The 27733-nt window shown below is 39.2% G+C and overlaps 1 protein-coding gene across 2 annotated transcripts in view; it reads right to left on the minus strand.

Moving 5' to 3' along the window:
- Positions 1-27733, minus strand: part of PPP3CA (protein phosphatase 3 catalytic subunit alpha) — a 318491-nt gene that overhangs the window by 38970 nt on the left and 251788 nt on the right. For both annotated transcript variants that reach the window (XM_058547578.1, XM_058547579.1), the window contains exons 7-8: positions 16722-16799; positions 14234-14328 (exon numbers count right to left, since the gene is read on the minus strand). In XM_058547578.1, coding sequence (XP_058403561.1) covers positions 14234-14328; positions 16722-16799 — 173 coding nt within the window. The remainder of the gene's footprint in view (positions 1-14233; positions 14329-16721; positions 16800-27733) is intronic.

Genomic DNA, 27733 nt, shown 5'->3' on the forward strand with positions numbered 1-27733 from the left:
CAATGCCACTGCTCAAGTGCTGCCCAGAACTAGTACAATCTTCTTGGTGGGTTTGGTCAGTGCCGAGGACGGGGAGCATATGTAGTTTTCTGTGATTTGGCTACTACATACATCGTATTGCAACCTAAGAGTATGTTGATGTTTTCAACAGCTTACAGTTACCTAAAATCATACTTGAGAACAGTCTTTGCTTTGAATCATATTTCTGGCTGACCACCCAGTTCCAGGGAAAGGAATCACAGACACTTTGGGGATGAGAAATGCACACAGAGCAATCAACATTGATATGAAGGGATTATTCTCTTCTTCCCACGGAATTCTGTATCCTGCATACATTTCCGCAAACTCATTCTTCTTTACATTATCCTACCATTTATGCCATATGTCATTCGGCCTAAGGATACATTCATGCCTGTAAGTATTAAACATTTGCAAATATTAAAAACATGCAAATGAAAAAATCATGGCAAATTACCATACCAATACTTCTGATCTGCCAGATGAGAAAGGCGAAGTATCTCTCACCTTTGCTAAGTACCACCTGAGTACTGGCTCCATCTAAAAGGTCTTTACTATTTTTGAATACTGCATATTCATAGCAGAAATGCATCCTCATATCTTCAAAAGAATCTTTTAAGGTTCTAAGTTGTCTTTTTGAAGAGCAATTTCTCCTTTAAGTTTCCCCCACTTTTTATTAGCATTAGGTTGGTGCAGCAGGAGGAAGGAAAATAAGTGTTCTAACTAACAGTGCTCTGGAGGAAAGGGAGAGGCTTTATGTAAGATGTCATTTCATCCTTACTGCAAAGCTAAGAAGCAGGGAGACTGCCCTTACGTTACAGACTAAGGAAGTGAGGCTGAGAAATGAAGGGACTTGCCGGCGATCATGCAGCCAGTAACTGGAAGATCTCACTCATATTTAAACTCAGCTTAAGTTACTGACACCAAACCCAGGCTCTTTCCACCATTCCCTTCTGTCTCTCATAAATAATAAACGTACAAATTCTAGTCCTAGCTGTTACGCTAATTTAACTTTGAATATGGTATTTACAACTAAAGAGGTTTAAGCTTTTTCCAAAACACATGTTTGAGAAAAATGAAATAGGATGCAAATTCACAAGTGAGGGTAAGGCTTGTCCAATAGATAAAACAGAAGTTCTGTTTTGCAGCTGGTGAGATAAAGCATTTATTATTCAACATTGGCTCAACACAGTTTATCTGAGTGCCTACTGATAAAGCAGTTTTCAGAATTTATTTTTGTTTCTTAACAGCAGAAATAATAAATTTTAATAGTAGCTATATTTACTAAGCACCTGCTATACACCAGGCACTATATTTGGTCCTTTACAAACGTAATCACAAATCTTCACAATATCCCTCAAAAGAGGTTCTTATCATTTGCATTTTGAAAATAATCAAACCCAAAAGTTAAGTTATTCCGCCAAGGTCAAATTTGAGAAGGAGCAAACCTCAGTTTTGGCCTGAATCTGAAGTCCCTGAGCTTTCCAGTATTCCATGATTCTCACCCTAACTGCATAAATCACTGAATGTCTACCAAGTTTTGGACACAGATTCTCCTTCCACATTTATTCTTTTAAAAAAAGAGCACTGGACTGCAAGGCCAGGAGCCCAGACTGCTAGATGGATTCTGTCATTAATTACTCAGGAGCCCAGAGGTCACTTAACATCTCTAGGTCTCAATTACCTCACCTAACTACTTGGGTTTATCTAGATAATTTATAAGACCTCTTCCAGATCTGAATGATGTTAACAAACTTCTGGAACAAAGACCTCATCATCAACACAATGATTAATTAATACTCTCAGTAATTCTAAAGGCTATTAATAGAACTTTCTTATTTTTCTATAGACTAAAAGAAGGAATAACTTAAAAATGCAAAGACACCAATATGCATTGTTTTTTCTTCAGTAACATAAAATATTTATGCAAAGATACTTCTCGAATAACCTTACATTAATAAGTTACCCATGAATTAATAACCTTACATTAATAAGTTACTCATGAATTAATAAGTTACTCACAAAAATACACGAAAAAAAATTAAGCCAAAACAGCTCCAAATATCTACAGTCACGAAATTCACAGTCGACATTTCATCTCCCACCTCCCACACCCTCTGCCCCTGCCGCCTGCCTCTGACTGTCACTGGCATTACAAAACTCACTGGAACCCTGACAGTGTGCTCTTCTCCAAAGTCCCTGAAAGACGTTTATCTCCAGTGCAACATAAACAACACAAATGGCGGTACTTCAAGAATCACTCGAGACCACCTCTTGAGACCTTGTCTGAGAAATTGAGAGAGAAAAAAAGAACAAAGTCTACCATCAAGAAACTCCTCTGTTCTGCTGGCAATTACACATGACCGCATGTCATATAACAATTGTATCAGAGGCCTGGAGAGGGATTATGACATATATATGAGCCTTACCTTATTAGAGCCTTACCTTATTAGAGCCTCATATATATGAGCCTTACCATAATTTAGAGCAGACCAGACAGCACAGATACAAATGCTTTTCTGTTGCACATGCAGTTGTGAAGAATAGCCAGAAGGAAATTTGGTATAATAGAAAGAATACTAATCCCCACAAATCTGGAGGCTGACTGCCAGTTCTTTCTCTGATGTCAAAATTATGGTCTTAAAGTTATGCAATTACTTAGTCCAATCACTTTTATTGTACCTGCAGAACCCTACATTAGCATGTAAGGACGCTTATGTACAAGATATAAAATCAGTAATCAAGGGACTACTCCTACTTGGGAATGGGGAAGAGGCCCTGGACCTCTATTATTTTTAATGACACAACTAGGTTCCCTGAATACAGCGAAACCCAAGCAATAGATGCTAGATCTTAATCTGTTCTTCTGTCTACCAAACCCTGTGCTAAAGTGCTAGGCCATGTCCAAATCTGTAAATTAAAGGGGGCTCTCCTACTTTAAAATTTGAAATTTTGATAAGACACAAAAACCAATATTTCTTAAGAACCTGATAACATTTTTCAACATCTTTACAATTGCCATCACCAGGAAAGCTCATCAGAGTAACTGACAAAAATAGAAAGATCAAAAGAGAGCTTCTAATTTAAGAGAAGTTATCAAAATATTGCTAGCAAGATGCATTCACTAGCTTCCCAAACCATGAGCTCAACACATTCCAAGTGGATTTCAAAAGCTCATTTTCTGAAAAGGACATTAGACTAGTAACTGTCAGCTCCCAACATACCTCAGGCATCCTCAACACCAGTAGGGCTGTTTTAAGATAGGGGAGAGGAGAGGCCAAAAGAATGGGAAGGACACACTTTATTCTCTTTCTCACCCTTTTACTAACATTTTTCATCTCCTTAACTTTAATTGATTATCCACTCCCATCTTCAAAAGATGGGACAGAGGGACAGAAAAGAAATGAAGATGAGAGGGAAGCAAACAGGGGCACTCCAGAATCATTATAATCCATCCAGGAAAAAAAAAAAATGCCTAATAGACCCAGGATGTTTTTTCCTTTCAATTTTTCCACCTGCAGATACCCTAGCAAAAAAACAGTATCAGTATGTTCTTTCGGCAAAGTTCTACCAACACAGGAGGAAGCATGATGGTTTGACAGATAAAATTTTTGAGGGAGGACCTACATACTCACAATGTCCTTTGGCAGTATTTTAACATTATGTTGGTACACTGCATGAAAGGGTTTTCTGATTCTGGGAGAGATGCTACAGAATTTTTTAAATTTGTATTTTCCCATAAAGATTACTTTTTTGGGGTACAATTTTCATTTAAGATTTTGGGAAGATATACATGCTTATTCATATATGTGCAAAGTTTTTGTAGTACATATTATATAATCTATGAACACAATCTCTACCATTCTTCCCATTTGGAAATCTGACTTCTAATTCTTGCCTCCTTTTTCTTGTTCCCTCAATATCCTGTACTTGCCAGATGGGTTGTGTTTTAAAGATTCTCTTTTTATTATTATAAGTTACCCAGGTAAAGGGAAATTGACTAATTCCTGAGGGTTGCTGAATTTGGTGAGCAAGGACCACACTTTCACTCCACAGCTCAGAAAGTTAGGCCCAAAGTAAGTGTTCAAGGCATTATGAAGATGGACTTTAAGTTTCAATTTTTAGGTAATTTTGTCATAATCTTCAGCATGAGTTTCTTGAAAAATTTAGTGCTTAAACTGCTTGATTCAGTACTTAACACAGGGTCTTTCACCAGCAAATTCTCAGTAACTTCCATTTAATGACCTAATTTCAATCACTCTGAAATATTTTATTACTAATGGATACAAACAGTCTGTATATAGAATTTCCTTGAAGCTATGAGCTAATGCTTTTGTATTTATCAAGATACACACACTCGTTACTATACATAATCCATTATGCTCACATCTAGCCCTCGGCCCGCTCCTCTTACCTGGGCCACGCACCCTTCACGGCCCCCATAACACCTTCTTTAACTTTGTTACAAGTCTCCTACATAAAATGTGGATATTATCTTCCTTACATGAAGGAAAGAGACTGTACCAGATATAACCGTGAAATAATATGAGCCAATCTTACGAATATATGTGTGTGTATTATGTGTTTCCCTTCTTAATATCGTGTTAGAAAATTCTGACCCAGGTCATTATTCAAACATAGAATTTTTGGTAAAGTGAGTGGGAGGCAAATGATAGAAGGGAGGAAGGAGGCATAGATCTGTTTTGTTCTTTTATAGTGCTTGGTAACATACCTGGCACATGGTTAATACTCAATAGTGCTAGGTGAAGAAAAGATCTAAGGAAAGGAAATAGAGACAGGAAAGACAAGATGGAGAAAGAGAGGAAAGAAAGAACAAAGGCAAGTAGGCAAAGAAAAAGTAAAGAAAATTTTCAAAATCATAAAACATATAATTTGTCAGGACACTAATGATGTAACTAACCACATATGACAGAAGTCAGAAGGGAGCATGGAGGAATTTAGGAACAAGGTGATATGTTACTTGGAGGCTCAACTCTGTTTTAAAATTGTAAGAGTCTCTAAAATAGGTAAGAGTGCAAATAATATTGGCTCTGTCACATAGTAGCTGAGTGAACTTAGAAAACACTGCTCTTCTTTTGAGCTTTACCTTCCAAAGTTGTTAGATAAGAATAATAATACCTGCTCTGTCATTTTCAAAGTATGAAGATCGAATAAAATAATATACATGATTAATACACAGAATCAGATAAAATATTTGGCACCTGAAAAATGTCAAGTATCACGACTCAGTTTCAAATTCCTCAAGCAGGGGAGGGCTACCTATTTTTAACAGTTTTATAATTCCCATCTAATGTGTCATGTCTAAATACTAGGGTCCATAGAATCTTGGCCAAAACCCAAAAGGTGACCGTTGGAATTAGCTCAAGTCCAGTCAAACATTTCAATTTCACATAGAGAATCTGAATTTCTTCCATTAAATATTTTTTGCTAAGTCAACAAGAATGAATTAGTTATGAGTTCCTTACCAGTTTTAGCTGGTACACTCCTTTAAGTTCTAACCCATATCATCACAATGCTAACACAAGGCTTAAGCAACCCTAGACTAAATGGGAGAGAGAGATTTGGCTGCTGGAGGCGATGGCATGCACACAGTGAACGCTGTGCCCGTGACTTGCTCTCACTCAGTGCAGCTGATACCAGTCCCAAATGCATGCCAAGGGTGACCACACCCCAGTGGGAGGCACCTCGAAAACTGGCGGTATCTGTGTGCAATCACAGAATCCCCTTTTCAACTTCAAGCTTGTAGTGGTGTCAGGCCTTGTGCTGTAGCTTGCAAGGTTCTAGGTTGCTATCTCCAAGATATCCTTGGCACTGACTTAACATTAAGCCCGTCCACTTGATATCTACGTTATTTTTCATGAAAGTAATGTCACTGCAGACTGTCTGACATTGTCAGGGTAAAGTTCAAGAGTCTCTTGAGGATCTAGAATTTCTAGATAACCAATAGCAAGTGATAACCCACTGAGCCATGTCTTTACCATTATATATATTGTCCCTGCTTTCCCCCTGTTAAATGCTTTACAGAGAATTAGATTTCTAGAGAAGCAGGTTTCAGTGCAGTGTAAGAATCTTCTAACCATCTGTCAGAAAGCGCAACGCAACACCTCAAGATGTATCCCCAACCTGATCCTGTCCACCTGGCAGCAGAAGAGCACTGACATGCATCTGTATGGAGGACTCAGCATTGCCCAAGTTCCTGTCTTCATCCCTATTTGAGGTGTTGTATAACTTGAGATCTGAAATCCTGTAATTCTATGGGCAAAGCTTTGTGAAAAGCAAGGATTACCTCACCCACTGCATTATTACTTACTTTGTTGAAGTTCCACAATTACTTAACTGCTGAAAGTTACAATTATGTAGTGGTGATGGTTAAGAAATCAAGAAGGTCATTTGTTAGAACAAAGACACATAGATTATGTGTAGATTAATTTAATTAAAATATATAGAGAGTAATTTTTATGCATGAAATATTGATAGATTTTCTGTTTTCTATTTGGCCCTCTATCCCATTAATTAAACGTTCAAATGTAAGCCAGCTGACAACTGGACTGAAACTAATCTGTTTAGAAAGTGGCCTCCAGCAATGACACCTTCACAGTGGAGCTGAATAAACAAAAGCGAAAGTGTCAGCACTTTAGGGGATACGTTTTAAAGAGAGAAATTAATTATTTATTTTAGCATAATATACAAGATCCGCTAACTTTATTCTGTTGATAATTTATATATTTGAATGTATAACACTCATGTAATTTTAAAGTGATAACAAATAACTCTTCATTTCAAAAGCTTTTCTTCTCTTACTGAAGAATAGTCACCTACACATAATGGAGCCACGAGCTGAACAGGGATCAGTGCACACACAGCCCTGAAAGCTTTCACAGAACAAAGCTGATGCAGAAGAGCACAGACAGGCTAGCCTGCGGGCTCTGGAGTCAGTCTGCTGAGTTTCAATCTCAGCGCTAGTCCCCAACCAGCTCTTATGAACCTTGAGGAAAGTGTGTAATCCTCTGTGCCCTAGTTTCTCATCTATAAAATCAAGATTGTAATATAATTCATAGAGTTGGTGAAAGATTAAATGCATCTACACATGGACACGTAGAGTAGTGTCTGGCAGTGGTAAGTGCTCAATACATGTTAGTTGTTATTACTGTTGTTGTTATAATACGCTACTTGTAGAAATAAAGCAAACAGCATTCTCAGAGCATGCTAGTCCATCTGAAGGGAAATATTCACATTTACTATTATTACCAACCTAGGACTTCAAAGAAAATATACCAAGCTATATCCCAAAGTGACAATGATAATGACAATGGTATAGAAAATTATAATTACAATTAGATTGAGTCCACATATTGCAGAGTCCTGGATATAAAAGGCAGTGAAAGAGGACATTCTGCTGAAACCTCTCTGCAGTTAATTTTATCCATTCATCTCAGAACGGTGATTGCCCTGAAAACCAATCAAGACTTCCTAACCTCAAGTTCTCTTCCATTTTAAATGTCTACATAATTTTCTTTTCTACCACCTTATATTGATAATAAAAGGAGTTACTACTAAGAATTTTGTTTATGGTTTCTGCTTTGCACCTTCATAAGTTCTTATATTCCATACATTTCTCAGTAACTGCCCTAGGTTTAATAATCATTATGAAGAAGTTATCTTCCTAGTGTGCGTAATTCTATCAATACTCATCAGGCTAAAGAATAAAAATGTTTATTAAATAAATGAAGGGGAATGATTTTTTTTTTTTTTTTTGGTGAGGAAGATTGGCCCTGAGCTAACATCTATTGCCAATCCTCCTCTTTTTGCTTAAGGAAGATTGTCCCTGAGCTAACATCAGTGCCAAGCTTCCTCTATTTTGTATGTGGGACGCTGCCACAGCATGGCTTGATGAGTGGTGTGTAGGTTCGCAACCAGGATCTGAACCCGTGAATCCCAGGCCGCCAAAGCAGAGCACGCGAACTTAACTACTATGTCATGGGGCCGGCCCTGGGAACGAATTTTTTTGGTGGGGGGGTATCTTCCTATTGTTTTGCTTAAGTATTAAAAAAAAAAATACTTGGCCTACAGTGTGTTAGCAAATATCAAATAACAAAATGCTACCATGAGTATGTATTTACATTTCCTATATTGAAATAACCGATCTGGGCAAACAGCTGCTCAAGACCAATTAAGAGGATCTTTAGATTTGAGAAGAGGGCAGGAGAAAAGTAAGGCCTGGGAAAATTATTGCCACTGGACAAAATCTCTGGATTAATTTTGTCTGACATGTAAAGCAACCAGTGACTATGTACATGCCTGTGGCTGTAAAGACCCCCGAAACGCTTTAAAAATGTTTATGTCAATGCTAAAGAAAGCTTTATGTTTCATGCTTAAGACAGGCCTCAGACTGTACAGAAATGGCCCCTTGCTGTAACACGTGGGCAACATTATAGGGAAGTAAGCTTTTTGATATGCTGCAGAGAAAGACACAGATGCTACTCAGGGTTGCCTGGGCACCGACTCTACCCACTTCCAGAGACCACCTATCTCCCTCTCCCATCCAGGAGGAAGATCTGATCTAGTTGGTTCTGCATTTGGCTCCTGAACCAGGCAGGTACCAGATATCTCTAAGTTGGTGAAAATCATTCCTGAATGGTGAAATAAGCTCCTGACATGAGAGAACTGTGGTGCAGTGCGGAACGAGACCTGGGCCTGAAAACACCACACCGTGTTGACGGTGCCACCGAGGGCTGAGCGCTCCTGCTAGAAGGCAAGCTCGCTTCAGACGTGTTGCCTTTGCTCCTATATGCTCACTCATGACTGTCAATAAGATTCCTACCTTGGGGTTCATTACAGTAGCAATTTAGTCCTCCCTTGGTATGCCAAGCCATAAATTATTTTTTTATTTATAAATGGTATTTTCCTGATTAAGTCCATGACTACTTTTTGATGGAAAATATTTGAGGATGTTGCAAATGTGGAGTTTGGTAAGACTAAAATGCTTTTTCAAAGTAATTCTCTCAAGTTGCCTACTTTAAAAGTCCAAAATATCATAATACATTTTCTTCTATCTAAAGGGGTATCTCAGAATTTTACCAAATGATGCTTTGCTTGTTCATCCTCAAAACCTGATTTTCCACCTCATTTTTCTTTAACCTACTTTAACATTGAACAGATTTGTTTCCTGGTTGTCATTTTACTCTCTGGTCTTGACTGCTAAATTAGTTTGGTTGCCATTTAGATTTTCCTCTCAAATCCAAGACACATTTTATGGAATTACTTAATTTTACTGTCAGTAGCTTTTCCTGGAACTGAGTTATAGACCCCTGGCACGTATATTTACATTTCTCTACGTCTATGTCATATATTCCTCTACCCATCTACTCACCACCTACATGACAGCTCATCTAGACTACAGAGCAGTGGCACCACATGGAAACCCACTGTAACTTACTGTAGGTTTTTTTTTTTTTTGTGGGGAAGATCGGCCCTGAGCTAACATCTACCAATCCTCCTCTTTTTTTTGCTGAGGAAGACCGCAGCAGAGCGCGCACACTTAACCGCTTGGCCACCGGGCCGGCCCCCTACTGCAGGTTTTTTGAAGCACAGGTGTATCACTAGAGAGCTCTACTTGTTTACACCAAGGTTTAAAACACATTTTCCCGGGGCCTGCCCCGTGGCTTAGCGGTTAGGTGCGCGCGCTCCGCTGCTGGCGGCCCGGGTTCGGAACCCAGGGCGCGCACCGACGCACCGCTTCTCCGGCCATGCTGAGGCCACGTCCCACATACAGCAACTAGAAGGATGTGCATCTATGACATACAACTATCTACTGGGGCTTTGGGGGGGAAAAAAAAAAGAGGAGGATTGGCAATAGATGTTAGCACAGAGCCAGTCTTCCTCAGCAAAAAGAGGAGGATTAGCACGGATGTTAGCTCAGGGCTGATCTTCCTTACAAAAAAAAAAACAAAACACATTTTCCCAAAGATTCATTATAGTTTTCAGCCAAATTGAATTGATTAAAGCAGAGTTCACACCTGTCACTGTATTTCTCGATACTGAGATATTTTACTCCAAGATTGCTTAAATGTAACTTTGTCAGTTAAGCTTTTGTCACCATAGACTAATTTCTAATCTCATTTTCTACTACTTTTCTTTGCAGCATTTTCCAAATATATTTAAATAATTATTGGTGGAATAATTTATTTAATGTCTGTCATACCACCAGATTATACACCACTAGGGCAAAGACCATGTCCGTCTTGTGTATTTTATGTCCCTAGCACCTAGCGTGGTGCCTGGTAAATACTAAGTTCTCAATAAAGGTTTGGTGGATTGGTGAGTGGATGAGGTTGAAGTCACTTTTACAGGTGGCAAATTATTTAAAAAAAAAAAAAGAAGTTACGTTTCATTACTGCATTTGTCTTTTGTTTGGTGAATTTGGGTAATTATGAAATAGCTTTTCCCTTAGGGCTACAGATTCACAGGAGAAAAACAATTCAAATTTGCAAAGTGCTCAGCAAATGCTTAACTCCAATTTGGAAAGGGTATCAGCATTTGTTAGAGCAGTCTTTTAAAGTGAGATAAAGCTCTGTGGGTCAATACTGACAGGGTACTGGGGGGCACTGCCTTGCTATTAATTCCCAGAAAGAAAATGCTTCCATCAATGCACGTATTGACTGCCTACCAAGTATAAGGCACGCTTTTTGGCTTTACAATGTATATCAATAAGCGCCTGCTTCAAACCAATTGTAATCTGGGAAGTTACAGAAATCCTAAATATAGGAAAAGCTAACTAGAAAAAAAAAGGAAATGATAAGTTCCAGGGCAAATGATTGGGATTGCAGGCATTCAGAGAAGGACTACCAACAGAAGTCTTCACGGAAACACAGCCTGGCGTGGGTCCAGTCCATTTGGATGGGCAGAGAAGAGTTAGACAAGTATTCCAGATGGAAAGCAGTGTGTGGGCAATGATGCGGAGAAAAGGAAAGCCACAGTTGTTCACGGCGATGAGTAGAACAATTTGGCTGAGGTGAAGGGCTCACCAAGAGAAGTGGAGAGAGCGGTCGTAAAGGCAGATCGACCCATGGAGTGAAATTATAAGGAAGAAGCCGAGGAGGAAGGGTATTCTCCCACAGCTTCTGCAAAGCCCCACACTGACACGGGGCATAACAACAGCAACAGAAAATATTCAATGATGATGACAGCTTTTCAATACTGCACAGAATTTTGTTTCAAAGCTATTTCATCTACTATTCACAAAAGAAAATTTTTTTCTCATTTTACAGAGATGTCACCTCATGTCAATAAATTTAGATAAGCTAGTTGTTTAATGGCAGAGCTGTGATGCAAATCTACATCTGTTCCCCTGGCATCTTGCAGGAGTCAGCAGGAGCTGTCAGAGTGAGGGAACAGAAGCAAGGAGATGGGTGAGTTGTTGGCCTGTGTTCATGCAGACTGGAAAGGATAAGAACTGAGTGAATTCATGTCGGCCACACCAAGGGATGGGGCACGGACAGTCCTCATCACTTTCTGGAAGCTGCTTCTAATTGCAGGCAAGTACTAACTACCAATCAGAGCTACCAGACATTTAGACGTAAAGCTGATCACACAACCATTATCAGTTTTAAGATGGCAGAATGCGCCTGTTTTTCTCATTCTTTCATTTTACTAGAGAGCTATTACTGCTGCTTTAATTCACAGGAGATGTAAAAATCACATCGTACCGTAACTATTAGCTTATAATTCCAGAGGCCTTTCTGGTCATCTGTTTCTAAGCATCAAATGGTTAATGCACAGATTCTTCACTGCTATCTTTCTATTGATGGTGTTTTGAAGGTGCTTGCAACACAGTTTTATTGCAGTGCCTTTTGAAATTCTCATTAACATTTATTTTATTCAAATACAGTAATCCTGCCTTCAGCAGGGAATAGCTGACTCCCACCTGCACAGACAGTAGGCAGTGTCAGCATAATAGCTTTAAAGTGCTTCAGAGAATCACACACAAGTCTTTTGAAATTATGCTCAAACCGAAGACTATATCTTTCTTCTTCCTATCAGTTCATCTTTTTCTCTCGGGAGAACTTTTTCTTCTGTGAAAATGTTCCCAAAATGAAACGCTTCTACCCTCTTCCTGAGAGACTATGATCTACCCTGAAGGCAAGAGACCCAGTGAAGGAACTACGACCCTCAGAGACAGCACGCGCTGATGTCTGCTGTGTTTTTAAGTTGGTACCTTGTTAAATCAGAACCACAGACAAAGAAGCAATGCACGAAAAACAGCTATTGGTCTGAAGTACAAGTCTGCTTTCATGGAGTGAAATCTCAATTTTCTTTCTTTCTTTTTTTTTTTTTACTGTTTTGACTTTTTTACTCATTCAAAACCTTGCAAGCATAGTACATGCTACTTAGCAATCGGTCTCTGTCAAAAAAATTACTTATTTGGGCACTCCCTCCACTAGGTATAATAGAAAAAAGTTTTAATGCCATAAAACAATAAAAACATAAGTGTTCATATTTTATATACTTTTGGTAAATAAGAGGATCATGGCAGGACACGCAAGATGCCCTGCTGGGACATTCTTGCATTTCTTGCAGGAGCCACAGGGGAACTCTCTCAGATGCAAAATGAGGAACCCTCATCCAATCAAAGGGAATTAGCTCTTATTGGTTTTATACAAAAAGCTTCAAGATTCAGATTTTGTCAGGAAAAAAAGTGTTTGTTGCTTAAAAATAAAAAAGTTTCAAAAACACTGGCCTTGACTTTATTTTTTCCTCTTTCAATCGAATGTAAACCATTCTTTAATGTCCAGATCATATTTCACCTTAAACAAGGCCACAGAACGACCATTCTAGAAAATCACTCCTTGTCTACTGTACTCAGTGTTTGCCTCTCTTTAGTTTTACTTAATAACACTGTGTCTTATATTTTTATTAAATCACCTAAAAGTCTTACTTTGTCAACTGGCTTATAAGCACTTGGCAGGCCAAGAACATGTTTTATTTTACTTTGCATGCTTCTTGCCACAGAGGACTAAAGGCAGCACCTCTTTTCTGGAATGAGGCAACTAGAAAAGTGGGGACAACTGTCCCTTGCCCCCTACCATCCAATGACCAATGCCAACTAGGGTTAAAGGCTTTTTGAACATTTTATCACCAATTCTGCCACACTCATAACACTTCCCGTCATTTCTGAATAAAGAGACGACCTTGATGAAAGAAGTTAACGTGGCCCTCCCTCCTCCTCTCTTCCCCACAGGTAGGAAATGATGCCCTCTTGTTTTCTGGTGTCTTGAGGCACACACGTATGGAGTTTCAGAAAGAAAGCCCAGGACACTGAACCAGAAGAGCTGGGTTTGATCACAGTTCATCACTACCTGATTGAGTGACCTTGGGCAAGGCAATTATCCACAGAGACTCACTCTGCATACTAAAAGGGTTGGAGGGATAAGATTTACCTTGAAGGTTAATTCAATTTTTTAAAAATAAATGAATATGTACTTGCCTCACACAGGATTTGACTCAGGCTAGTTGCTCAGTAGATGCAACTTGAATTTGAATTTCAAGCCATGGCTTCTTTTTGCTTATTCTTCTTGATCTGTTATATGCATGATCGCACTATTCTTATTTAAATCCACAACCCTCTTAAGGAGCATGATTTTGGATTACTTCCAATTATCATTTCTCTTAAAGCCTATCTCTACCAGAGCAGTAGCTGTCAACCCTGCTGTACATGAGAACCTCCTGGAAGAACAGCTAAAATATACCAGTGCCTGGGTCCACCTCCGACAAGCTGAATCTGTTACTCTGAAGATAATCACAAAATCTGCATCAAACAATAAATGAAAAAGTAAGTGGAAAAAGAATGGTTAAAAACGCTTAATTAGGGGCCGGCCCAGTGGCATAGTGGTTAAGTTCGCACGCTCCGCTTCCATGGCCCAGGGTTTGCAGGTTCGGATCCCGAGCGCAGACCTACACATCACTTATCAGGCCACGCTGTGGCAGGCATCCACATATAAAGTAGAGGAAGATGGGCATCGATGTTAGCCCAGGCAAAAAGAGGAGGATTGGCAACAGGTGTTAGCTCAGGGCCAATCTTCCTCACCAAAAAAAAAAAAAAAGAAAAAAAGCTTAATTAAAACCAAACCAAAATAAAACAGCTTAACAATTATTATACATATTACACAAGACTGCCAGAAGGATTTAAAACACTCACCTTTGTTATTGTATACATCTAAATAATTTGGTGCTGAAAAAATCGTAATTAGAGAAGGGAAGCCTGTTGTTTGGCTTTTCCTGTACATGCGATACCTAAAGAGAATAAACACACGTTAAAACAAGGCTAGTGTAGAGAAAAGATGATATTAAATTATAGATTTAGAAGTAGAAATTTAAATGAGTTAAGTTTTATCATTCAAAGAGGATCCAATTACATAACATTAAACAAATTTTTTTCTCTCTAAAGTCTGTTATACAGAGACATTAATTCATTTCCAGGGTGACAATGAAAACCTACAATTATATGTACAATTTCCACATAGGTCTTTCCTAAGTTTAGGAGTCCTAGGGGAGGGTGGAATGCAGTGAAAACTCATATCTCGTTTCCATGTGCTCCCCAGAGAGGACAGAGGCTACTTTTTGCACAAAGAAATCCTGTATATACCACGTTTTTCAGAAGTTGACCAATATTTTTGACATAAAAAGAATGAATTAGCAGAGTAATATATAAATCTTTACCTGATTATTCTATGTATCCACAATGTTCTGTCCTGGTTATATTTACTCATTTTGCCTAGACTGAGTGATCTGCTTTTCAAAGAATGTCTGGTTAAATGTATTGGTTTTATGAATTGCAACTGTTTCTACTTTAGAATTTTATCTAGTACCAATCTCTGCTGATGTCTGCAGGTCAAAGATCATTGTTTCAGCATGGTAATATTAAATCAATCAGTAATGAAAGAGAACATCTGCCGGGTCTTTGGAAACAAACCAACAACCCAGTGACTTTTCTCCTACTAAGATAAAAATAGGACTCTAGTCCTCAAATAATCAAAAAATACAGGAAATTCTGGCCCTTTTCTATCAGGGTGAAAATATCTCATGACGTCTATGAAACAGATTTCAGGAATATCATTTAAGAAACGTTCTTATAAAGTGTAGAACAGAATTTTATCATTCCTTGGGCATTCTATGTCAGTTATTTCTGGCAGGCTAACCACACCTAATTTAGCTGGGTTCTAAAGATGCCTCAAAGAGTACCGTTAGATGGACACATAGACACCTTAAAATTTATAATTTTATAAATATTTTGATACCACTTTCTCACAAGAAACTATCCCCTTAAAAACCTTTTGAAATGTTCTATAAGTGTTTACTCTGCTTATGGGACTGGGCTTTGTTGGTGGAAAAATCAGAATGCAAAAGACATTAATACTCTTAATCCTAGCACCTTGACTTTATAAATTCTGGCTGGCTATGCCTACTTGACAACAAAGAGAAACAAAGAAATGGGATGACATAATCTCAATTTTCCCCGATAATCAATCAACTGCTCATTTAAGACAAAAATACTTGTTGATTTTAATTGATGCACTTAACATATTTTCAAATAAGCAGATGATTTCAGGTCTGTAGTGGAATTAAGATAAATCTGTCTAAAATGTTCAGTTGGAACAGTCAGTCAAAAAAACATGGGGACTCCACTGCCCTGAAGAGTGAAAACAATGATTCCAGGACCTGACTAGTTGGGTGTATCAACAGGTTACTTCAAACATCGGCGGCAACATCACTGAGCACATAATGCTGGGTCAGTTCAGACGCACTGACTGACTGCTTGGAAAAAGCTAATTCTGTAAGGAACTCAGGACCTGCCTTGATTCAGGGGCACTACAGACAGAGGCCCATTTCAGAACACAGGCATCTATAGCCCCAACTTCAGCACACAGGTTATAAAAGGAAGTGCTCCTCCTTTTTAGAAAATCCAAAATATAAAGAAATGAGTTTAAACATTTGAAGGCAAACAATGTCTTTAGGTGGAGCCTACTGGGAAAGTCATTGAACTTCAAATCTTAAAATTATTTATGCCTACTTCACCCTAATGCAGATTTAACGCACCATTAAAGAGAATATCTGATGTGTCTTAGGGTTTTCTAAACCCTTAAAATTGGTCTATGTTTTCAAAATTTACCAGATATTAAAAAACCATGCTATGCATTTGTTTATTAGAACATAAGATTTTCCCCATCATTTAAATGTCTGTTTTTGTCCTTTAAAACTTTACAGGGATCAGGAACGATATTCTTTAAACATGAGTACAACCTGCAATATGTGTTAAATATTTATGTGTAATTCTCATTCACATTGCCAACCAAGACTGAAAAGTAGCTGGTAATTACTCACTTATGAACGTTGATAAGAGCAAGAATTAAAGAAATAAGAGAAGGTGCCCTTACAGTGCTTAAGAAAGCCAGCTGAAAATTTACCTGTTCAAGCTGAAAATGGAACAACTTACAGGGACTTTCTAGTACATCTGCAGCCACTGATTCCCCAGGACCCTGCCAGATCTGTGTCATCAGGAGACAACTTTAAGATCTAATTCTCTCTGGGATAGAGCCTGGCAAAAGGGAGGCTTGACAGCCTGAGCAGAGTGAGGGGCTGTGACCAAGGGGCAATGCACAGTTTTCATAACCCACAAAACTGCTCACCCTGCATCCTGGGCTTCATGGGCTCGGAGGATAGATAACAAGTTATTGTGCTGCAAGAATTCACACACAGCTGGGTAACTGCCAAAAAAAAAAAGACAAGAGAAGCATCTGTTATGAAATCATCAGGAGTAGCACATTTATCTCTAACTTCCAGACCTATGTGATTTGATCATGCACAATCATACATCATTCACAAAACAAGCCTCTTGGCTCTAAGGACAGGTTTTTCCCCGTGGCAGAAAAAGCACCTAGAGCTGTACTTTTTACATAATCAGAAAGGAATGGAGGTGTGTGACCTGGATAAAGAACACAGGCCATTATATCACAACACTAGAAAAGTGTCCATTCTTAGAGAAACTCAATATTATCAAGTCTACATTTAAACACAAAGTGCATAAACACAGAAGCATAAATACAACATGAAGATGGAATTTAAATTATAAACCTCAATTTTCTCAAATATAGCACTATTTGTGTTTGTGTGCATGTGCGTGCATGAGTGCATGACAGAGAGGACTGAGCAGGGAGTGGGAGAAATTAAGTCTTCTGGGAAATCAAGTTGTCAACTTACTTATGGAAACATTAACTGATTATATCATGCAAAATCTAAACAGAATTCTGGAATTCACAAGGTTTTAAAATGTGTACTTTAAATAAGATCAGAACTTTATCTTAAGGTTTATTCTTTATCTTAATAAAAATATCAAATATACAAACAAGATGATTTTGTCTGTTAAGAAAGTCTCAAACCCAAAGATATGAACTTCATTAAAAATGAAATTTAAATTACAAACTAAACTTGAAAAACCCTTTGTAATCTCCTTGTCTCTGCTCTAAGAATTGTTTTTCCTTAAATAAACCTCTTCTATTTACTTATCTGGTGAGGAAGATTGGCCCTGAGCTAACACCATTGCCAACCTTCCTCTTTTCGCTTGAGAAAGATTGCTGGTGAGCTAACACCTGTGCCAATCTTCCTCTATTTTGTAGGTGGGATGCTGCCACAGCACAGCTTGATGAGCAGTGTGTAGGTCTGTGCCCGGGATCCAAACCCGAGAACCCCTCAGCGGAGCACCCGAACTTAACCACTACGCCACCAGGCCAGCCCTTTTTTTTTTCCTTCCAGGGGAAGATTCACCCTGAGCTAACATCTGTTGCCAATCTTCCTCTTTTTTTTTTCCTCCCCAAAGCCCCAGTGCATGGTTGTATATCCTAGTTGTAAGTTGTTCTAGTTCTTCTATGTGAGCCACCACCACAGCACAGCAACTGACAGACAGGTGATGTGGTTCCGAGATTGGGAAGTGAACCTGGCCGGCTGAAGTGGTGAGCACCGAACTTTAACCACTAGGCCATCAGGGCCGGCTCTAAGAATTTCTAATGAGATAAATGTATGTCATAAAAATGAATAAACTTTATATAGTTCAAATCAAGGGACAGCAAACCAATGCTCGTTATAATATAAACAAACTGCAGATACGCACTAGAACCTAAATTACATAACATATAGGAAGCAATCCAGCAATTATAAAAACAGCACTTTGGGGAAATACTTAAGTATATGTCACTCAAATAATTTATTATAAAAGAGAATATGAAAATAGTTTCTATGCTGCAGATTTTGTAAGAACTCCTGGATCAACATGAAACACATATCATTAAGATGGCATACAGTTGATCGTGAAAAGGACTCAGTTTCAATTCTTTGGCAAAAATAGCATCTGAAACCAAAAATAGTCTTTGTGCATGTGCACATTTGTGTGCGTGTGTTCTGAAACATTCTAGCAATTCGCTAGGGAGAGACAAAGAAGGGACATACCTGAGGCCTCCACTTCCCCATTGTCTCAGGTCAGCCCCGTAAATAAACCGTCTAACTGATGAACATTAGTGTATCTTATAATCCAGAGAAGATGCCTAGAGTGCCTCCATGGAAATGTGTCCATATGCTCCCTGGATCAAGAGCTGACCAACATGTGTCTTCACAGGCTTCTGCACTATTTTAGGAGAAGATGAGTAGGCGACCTTTCCAGATCAGTGTGTGTCAGCAAAAGAAACCTTAACTTCAGAGACACTGGTTGGTCTCTAAAAAATAGCACATTTCTTTGGTACCTATTTAGCTATAAGGTGCCTGGCCAAGGGGTGACAGAGCAGGGCTGCACTCAATCAATTCTCCTTCCCTGTCTCTTTAGGCCATTGACTTATACTTCTTGTGTCCTCAAAATGCCTCTTTACAAAAGTCGGTTTACCCTCCTGTCGTGCCTCTGTAAGACGGAGGTTGTTTGTCTACGGGTGTCATGTTTTTGCCCTTGGGCAAATGTCTTGGCTGCTCTTTTTTATTTTTTTTCTTCCTTTTGGAAGAAAGGAAGAGCTTATGTTTAAGCCAAGTCTTCCCCCATGGAAATATACATCTGATTTTTAATAGAAATCTGAAGAAAATAAAATTAAACTAGCAGCAATCTGCTAGGTTAATAGCATTAAGTGAGGAACACCTGTATTATTACTTAGAGGAAACTCATTTTGAAGAAAATCTGTAGAAATTTAAAAGTATACATAATCAAACTTTCTAAGAATTACAAACATTTTTCTAAATAAATTTTAAAAATATTTGAATATCACCTAGATTCCCATTACTGGTGAACTACCCGCCGAGGATACATTAAAATCTCTAATAATGTTAGGAAAAAAGCCTCTACAACATTTTAATGCTTTTTAATGGAAATGAGGATAAACTACAGTGTTCAACCTGAAAAGCATTAAAAAAGATCTATGTAGAATGGTAGGAAAAGCAGAGTTCACAACAACCTTAACACTAGAGAGAGAGTTGTAAAATCATTTATTCACCAACAGTTTATCAAAGACTCATGGTGATCATCTGTTCCATTTGTTCCAAGATTGTATGAGGGGTGGCAGGAGGGGTGGCAGGATGAGGGCAAGGTGTGGTTTCTGTCCTGAGCGTACTTATAATCTTGGCAGGAAGGTAAAACATTTTTTAAAAAAAACTACATTAAAGATAAAATAGTAAAGTTTTTTTTTTAAATTTTTTGTTTATTGCAGTAACATTGGTTTATAACATTGTATAAATTTCAGGTGTACATCATTATACTTCTATTTCTGCATAGATTACATCATGTTCACCACCCAAATACTAATTACAACCCATCACCACACATGTGCCGAGTTATCCCTTTCGCCCTCCTCCCTCCCCCCTTCCCCTCTGGTAACCACCAATCCAATCTCTGTCTCTGTGTGTGTGTTTATTGTTGTTATTATCTACTACTTAATTAAGGAAATCATGCGGTATTTGACCTTCTCCCTCTGACTTATTTCACCCTGCATAATACCCTCAATGTCCATCCATGTTGTCACAAATGGCTGGATTTCATCGTTTCTTATGGCTGAGTGGTATTCCATTGTGTATACATACCACATCGTCTTTACCCATTCATCCCTTGATGGGCACTTAGGTTGCTTCCAAGTCTTGGCTATTGTGAATAACACTGCAATGAACACAGGGGTGCATGTATCTTTATGCACTTGTGTTTTCAAGTTCTTTGGATAAATACCCAGCAGTGGAATAGCTGGATCATATGGTAGTTCTATCCTTGATTTTTTGAGGAGTCTCCATACTGTCTTCCATAGTGGCTGCACCAGTTTGCACTCCCACCAGCAGTGTATGAGAGTTCCCTTCTCTCCACATCCTCTCTGACACTTGTTTCCTGTCTTGTTAATTATAGCCATTCTGACAGGAGTGAGGTGGTATCTCATTGTAGTTTTGATTTGAATTTCCCTGATAGTTAATGACGTTGAACATCTTTTCATGTGCCTATTGGCCATCTGTATATCTTCTTTGGCAAAATGTCTGTTCAGGTCTTTTGCCCATTTTTTAACTGGGTTGTTAGTTTTTTTGTTGTTGAGATGCATGAGTTCTTTATATATTTTGGAGATTAAGCCCTTATCAGATGTATGGTTTGCAAATATCTTCTCCCAATTGTTAGGTTGTCTTTTCGTTTTGTAGATGGTTTCCTTTGCTGTGCAGAAGCTTTTTAGTTTGATGTAGTCCCATTTGTTTATATTTTCCTATTGTTTCTCTTGCCTGGTCAGACATGGTGCTTGAAAATATGTTGCCAGGACCCATGTCAAAGAGCGTACCGCCTATGTTTTCTTCTAGAAGTTTCATAGTTTCAGGTCTTACATTCAAGTCTTTAATCCATTTGGAGTTAATTTTTGTGTGTGGTGTAAGGTAAGGGTCTACTTTCATTTTTTTGCATGTGGCTATCCAGTTTTCCCAACACCATTTGTTGAAGAGACTTTCTTTTCTCCATTGTATGTTCTTGGCAAAAATAGTAAAGTTTTATAGAGACGTTATAAAGCCAAAAACAAAGCACATGGGTCTGAGGAAATCTTTTTGAAAAATATCTATGTTGTGTTAGCTCTTTTTTTTTTTTTCTTTTTTCAATAGTAAGGCGAAGCTCCTGTGCCCACCAAGGAGAAAGAGCCCCTCTGCCTCCAGGAGGGTCAGCCCAAGCCCGGTGCCCTGCCCCCGGCCTTCCGAGCAGAGGGCCCCGGATCTCAGTCCACTCATAGCCCTCCGTGGGCAGCCTCGGCAGGCACAATCTATCTGGATGAGGTGACCCTGGAAGGGCTTGTTTAACCCAGTGTCCTGAACAAGAAACAAGACTTGCCGCAAGGACTCGCGGAGGCCAGCGGTGCTCTTGGCTGTGCAGTGTTCATTTACCAGCATGCTCCGCAGTTTGGAGAAGTTATTGTAGTCTCTGAAAACGTTCTTTTCTTTTGGAACATGATTATTCCTTAAGCATTAGAGAATGCATCTTCTCTGAGTAGAAAGACAGGAAATTTCCATGGAATAGTGGGAATCCTTAGATCTGGATTCTTATTCCAATCTCCTGTGTAAACTTTGGAAAATTGTTTAACCTCTTTGAGTCTGAATAACCACATTTGTAAAAATGCAGACAGTATCCTTTAACTCATGGGCTTGAGAGAAAGATGAAACGAATTAGTAATGCATGTAAACTTTCTAGCTCAGTGCCGGGTGCCCAACCCAGCAGGAGATAGTTAACAACACTTCATTTCCTCCCACCACCACGGCATGGAAGAAAGAAGGCAGCGCAGCCCAGACTCCAGGAGTAGTTGCTAAGTTTATTAGTTGTGACTTGTCTTAGATCTTAAAGGCAATGATATACGGGGATTATTAGGTAGGAAAGGAGTTCGGACAAGAAGCACACTGAGCATGAACTAAGGGAAAAAAGGTAGAAAAGACAAAAATGTGAGAAATGGCAGAAGACTGGCTTTGCATTAGAGAAAATAGCTATCATTAGACTCATTCTGTTTATTCTCTTATTTTTGTTTCTTGCTACATTAAACTGTATTTTAGACCTTGAATTACATCTCCCAGATTCCAGGCTCTTTAATGATGATATAGCCAGAGGGCATTATTAAAATGCTTTGTTATACCTTCACATACACTTCCCCTGAGTATTTTTCCTTCTAGAAAGGCCTACTCTTCGCAAGCCTAAGCTAAACCATCTTGTGAACCCTTGCCTTCAAACCTACCTCACCTTGAGGTTACAAAACTGCTATATCCACCACGTTCCCAGAACATATGTATCTACTACATCACTTATGTTGTAGTGTAAATTATGTTTATACATCTGCTCTCCAGCAACAGAGAATGCCTTAAGAGACGGACACTATTTTATTTGTCTTCATATCCTAATCTAATTGTGAGCTTACTGGAGCTCACACTCAGTTGCTGGAGTAGCCTCAACAGGGGCAGTTAAGCAGGTGAGAGACGCAAACGTTTCTGTCCCTCATTGGCTCCAGCAAGGCAGAGGCAGGCGGCCTGCAGTCCCCTGCCAGGGACCCGGAGGAAGCCTCCGCCTGCCTCCTTGGTGTCCTTACCCTCTCCTAGCCCAGCAGGAGGGAGGACTCTGCCTAAACATCCAGCTCCTCTTCTGCGTCTTGGGGCCTGGCTATGGGTACTTAGCCCTGGGGTGTCTGGCGTTGCTCAGATGCTGTCAGGCCTATCTTTTCCTAAGACTTGCTGTGTTTTTTTCTTTCCCCTAGGGTTCTCCAACTTATTTCATTTTACCCGCGATCAAGTCTGGAAGGGCTCCAACTGTTCCTGCCAGAACCTCACCAGAGCTGAAGTCCTCACTTGCACCTGGCTGCCGGCTGCCTCAGGAGCAGAGAGCAATTTTTAAGGCAAACTTTTTATTGAAGTACAACATCTATACAGAAAACTGCACAAATCAGAAGATTACAAATTGATGACCTTTCACAAAGTGAACACCCTTGTAACCAGCACTCAGATCAAGACACAGCACATTACCTGAAGCCCAGCAACTCTCCATATCTCCTTTTAGTCACCATTGCCCCCTACTAAGGGCAACCACTATCCTGGCTTTAACATTAGAGATCAGCCTTCTCTAATGTTGAACTCTTATTTCAATGGAATCATCCAGTATGCACTCTTCAGTATCTGGCTTCTTCTGCTCTCATTACACTTGTGACGTTCATCCATATTGCTATGTACAGTTTTGGTTAACTCTTTCTCATTTGCTGTATTTAGTTGAATAAATATACTACAATTTATTATTCGTTTCACCAAATGGACATTTGGGTTGTTTCCATTTCTTGGCTAATATGAATACTGCTGCTATGAACAATCTTGCATACGTCTTTTGGTACACTATGCACACATTTCTAGTGGATATAAAGAACAGGAGTAGAATAGCTTAGTTATATGTGTGCTCAGCTTTAGCGTACACTGAAGCATCTAACTGTAATTTGGGATTAGAGGTAAAGTGAGACCATCTTTCTAGAATTCCCAGAGTGTTATGTCCCCTCATATTTCCATGAACACCATGTTCCCTGCCTACAAGAGTCTTCCCCAATGACTCTGGTTGGATATGCTCTACTCACCCGCTAAAAGTCAGGTCTAATAACACTTCTATTGTGAGCAGTCCCTTAAACCCCAATCCATCCCTGTTTGGGTTAGAGCCCTCAACTCTGTGTGTGTGTCTGAACCTCCACATTTATCACAGCACTACCCACCTTGCATTTTATTTGCCCATTTCTGCTCATCAGTCTCTGCCCCGAGACTGTCATTCCCTGGAAGGCAGGGACCCTGAGTGTCTATAAAGCCTGACAGAAGGCATACATAGCGGCTGCTCAGCCAATGTTCATTAAAGAATTGAATGAGTGAGTGAATTCTCCAAAGGATGCCCATGAATGAAACAGTGTGAATTGTGGGGAGAGGGTGGGAAGGATGTTGTGAAATCAGGTGTGATTTCAACAGACTAAAAATGAAGGTCTTGAACTCAGAGTGGGAGGGAGGGAAGGCAGGATGGTCTGGATGCTGGTGATATTATAAAGAAAGAGTCAATAAGACGTGATGACTGATTGGTGGTGATTTTAAGGCCAGAAGAAAAAGCAAAGATATTTGCTAGTTGGCATGACTTGGAGAATGAACTGCTAATAGAAACAGAAAACCAGGAGGAACCCCCGGTGGGGATTAGGCAAGCGGCGAAGTAAATAATAAGGCTTTTCAGGCAAGGTGAGTTCAAGTTAAGGTGACAATGGGACATCTAAGATAAGAAATTCCAGCAGACAATGAGAAATAGAGACTTTGAACTCAGCAAAGACAGAGAGATGAAGAGAGTAGACATAGATCTGGTAACAAACCATAGAGTTTCTAGTTTACAGTGAAGCCAAGGGAACAGATGAGGTTCCTAGGACAATCATGAAGAAAAACATGTCAAAAGCAGGAGGAAGACAAAGGAAGCGGCAGCAGGAGAGGCAGGCATCTGCCTGATAAGTTAGAGGAGAACTGGGCCATGTGAAAAAGGAGGAGCCAGAGGGTCTCACGGGGCAAGGGGCTGAGAGGAGTGTCAAGTGCAGAAGGGAAGTTGGCTCCCCGTGTGAACAGAAGTAAGGCTGCTGCTGTGTGATGGAAAGACCAGTAGCAGCTGCAGTGAGCTGCACTGTGAGCTTCAGAAACACTATTAAAAGGACTGCCAAGATGGTCTCCAAATCTCACAGCTTCGAGGAACTTTAGAATGTCTGATCTAACACACTCCTTTTATTTATTTATTTATTATTTATTATTTATTTTATTTTTTTGTGTGTGAGGAAGATCAGCCCTGAGCTAACATCCATGCTAATCCTCCTCTTTTTGCTGAGGAAGACCAGCCCTGAGCTAACATCTATTGCCAGTCCTCCTCCTTTTTCTCCCCAAAGCCCCAGTAGATAGTTGCACGACATAGTTGCACAACCTTCTAGTTGCTGTTATGTGGGACACTGCCTCAGCACGGCCAGAGAAGCGGTGCGTCGGTGCGCGCCCAGGATCTGAACCCAGGCTGCCAGTAGCAGAGCGCTGGCGCTTAACCGCTAAGTCATGGGGCCGGCCCCTAACACACTCCTTTTGAAGCAAGCTAAACCAGAACACAAGGCTTCCATGATTCAGCGAAGGCAGACAGACACACTGACAACTCAGCACTGAATCCAGTCCACAGTTTTCTTTGGTCTACACAAAAATGAAATTTTTACCTCCAATTTGTCACGATCCTCACTAATCTTTACAATCTAACACTTGGCCTACTTCAAGTATCTCAATCATCCACCCAGATGTTACAGGCATATGCATACGCAAACTCTGGTGTAAGGTTGTAAAGACAGTGCAGAGTTCTTAGGGACTCTCTCCTCTCTGTCACATTGCCTAGCTTCTGTAACTCATGAACAGCAGTAATAAATTCTTATGATGCATTTTTCTGTATAACTTGACTTTATTTAAATCATGGCCCAGACAATACGTTACACGTGGATAGGGTAGCACAGCAAACTCTATACAAACACGTAAAATGAAACACTGAGTTGTGGATCAAATAACTGCCAATAACTGAAACAGGTAATTGTCACCAAGTCTCTCTACCAATTTATCCTTCCCTTGCACTCCCTTAGGTCAGCTTTATAAACCATGACCACAGAGGAGGCCTCGACACCTTCAGAACGACACCTTCAGAACGACACCTTCAGAACGGCACTACAACAAAAGGATCAAAAAGCCCTAGCAGAATGAAAGGGTCATTGTTCTCTTCCTCAGATACAAGACAATCTAGATAGCTTTGCCATTAGTCAGACTGTGGGTTGCAGATTTAGATAGTCAGCATTTGTCACAGCCAAAGATCATTATCTATTAGGAACCTCTAATGAGAGGAGTTAAATAATCATTTTGTTGAGAACAAAAGTGTGAAAACATGCACAATCAATCCTCTAATTATCTAGTTGATGGACATCATCTCTGACGTAAACTGTGTCTATATTCACAAAACAAAAATACCATAACTGTATATAACCTCAGTACAGGACCCTATTTAGAATATGATTTATTTGAAGAGCCGATTCGGAAAACTAATAGAAGAACGTGATCCTACGAAGTAAAGAAAGATTAATGCAATATGGTTCAATATCAGAATCAAGGGGTTTGGATTCTGTGTGCTATTGTATTACTGAAGCACAACTCAGTGTTATCAGATAGGCAACAAACACTCACGGTATAATTAGGGATTTAACACCAGATTTGAAAAATTGAGCACTTGGCTTTGATATATTTCAACAATACTTAATTTTTCACTAAAAGTTTAAATTTCTTTAATAAAAGATTACTCCCAAATTAACAAATTACTGAAAAGAAACCTTAGGCTTTTCAGAAATACTATACCATGCTTTTTCATTTCAGCCAAAATAGACTCATTAGACTTGGTGCCCAAATTTGGAAAACACAGAAATGAATTGTAAACTTTATGCTAAATAAGCCTGAAAGAAACCTCTTTATTAATATTCATAACAAAAACTATTCTTTGAATGATGCTTTACAGTGTACACAAGACTTTCTGCTCACAAACTTCATTTTCTCAATCACATCAACATACGAACAAAGGAAATCTTCTTTTCCCTCATGAGGAAAACAACGTCTGGAATAAAATGTTCCACCGAGGAATAAAGTGATCGACGTTACGCAGAGGATGCTTGTCTGCTGGCTCAGAGACAGAAGACACACAGCTGGACGCGTTGACAGTGTTCTCCCAGCCTGGCTGCCTTCTGAGCTGCCAGGGCTAGAACTGAGCACACAGTTCAGTGAACATCAGGTTTGGTTTTTAAGTTAAAAAAAAAAGAATGTGTGTTCTAGAATTTAAAATTCTCAACTTCTCCATAACCTCTTTCCTCCTGTCACTCTGGCCGCTTTCACGTAAATTGCGTTGTCTGATGATAAGAGAAACTAGTGAAACCGACAGTAATCAAACGCAACAGACTACAATTAAGGTGAGATGTCAGGAAAATCGTGAGGATGTGCAAAAACCCAACTGTGTTGCTGATTTCTTTCTGAAGTGCTCTAAAATGATATGGAATGGGCAAATCTCCATACACTGGCAAACATAAAAATTACCATAACAATTTTTTCAGTGTGGCTTGTCAAAGTGCTAAAAATAAATTTACCATGGTACCTACATACTGGGTTGCTAATTTTAATTTATCCAGAAAGTCTGATAAACTTAAGAAAATTTAAGAATAACTTGACTATAACTTAACCAATTTATAATTGTTTTTCCCATTTAAGTTATGAAAACTGATTAAAAAAAAACTTTTAAGTCATTACATAATTGAATGAAAAATCAAGGCTGGCATTGGATTTTTTTCTACAGCTCTTGAAACCCAACAAATTTTCCACTAAATCCAGCTATCTTCTCCAGCTGCCTTGCCACCCTAACACCACATGCCTTCTCCATTCTTCACAGATATTATGTCTACATGGTTGTATAGATAGATTTCTTATGTATTTATGTTTTCATTTTGTAAGTGCTAAGAACCCATGTGAACCAGGCTTTCAAAATGAAGCTTTCAATTATACTTCTCTCCTAGAGAAGTTATACAAACATCATAGATAAATCAAACACATGGACTGATAAATTACAACATTTATGAACCAACTGTGCTCCAGA

The sequence above is a fragment of the Diceros bicornis genome, chromosome 8 (genome assembly GCF_020826845.1).
Source record: "Diceros bicornis minor isolate mBicDic1 chromosome 8, mDicBic1.mat.cur, whole genome shotgun sequence".
Taxonomy (NCBI): domain Eukaryota; kingdom Metazoa; phylum Chordata; class Mammalia; order Perissodactyla; family Rhinocerotidae; genus Diceros; species Diceros bicornis.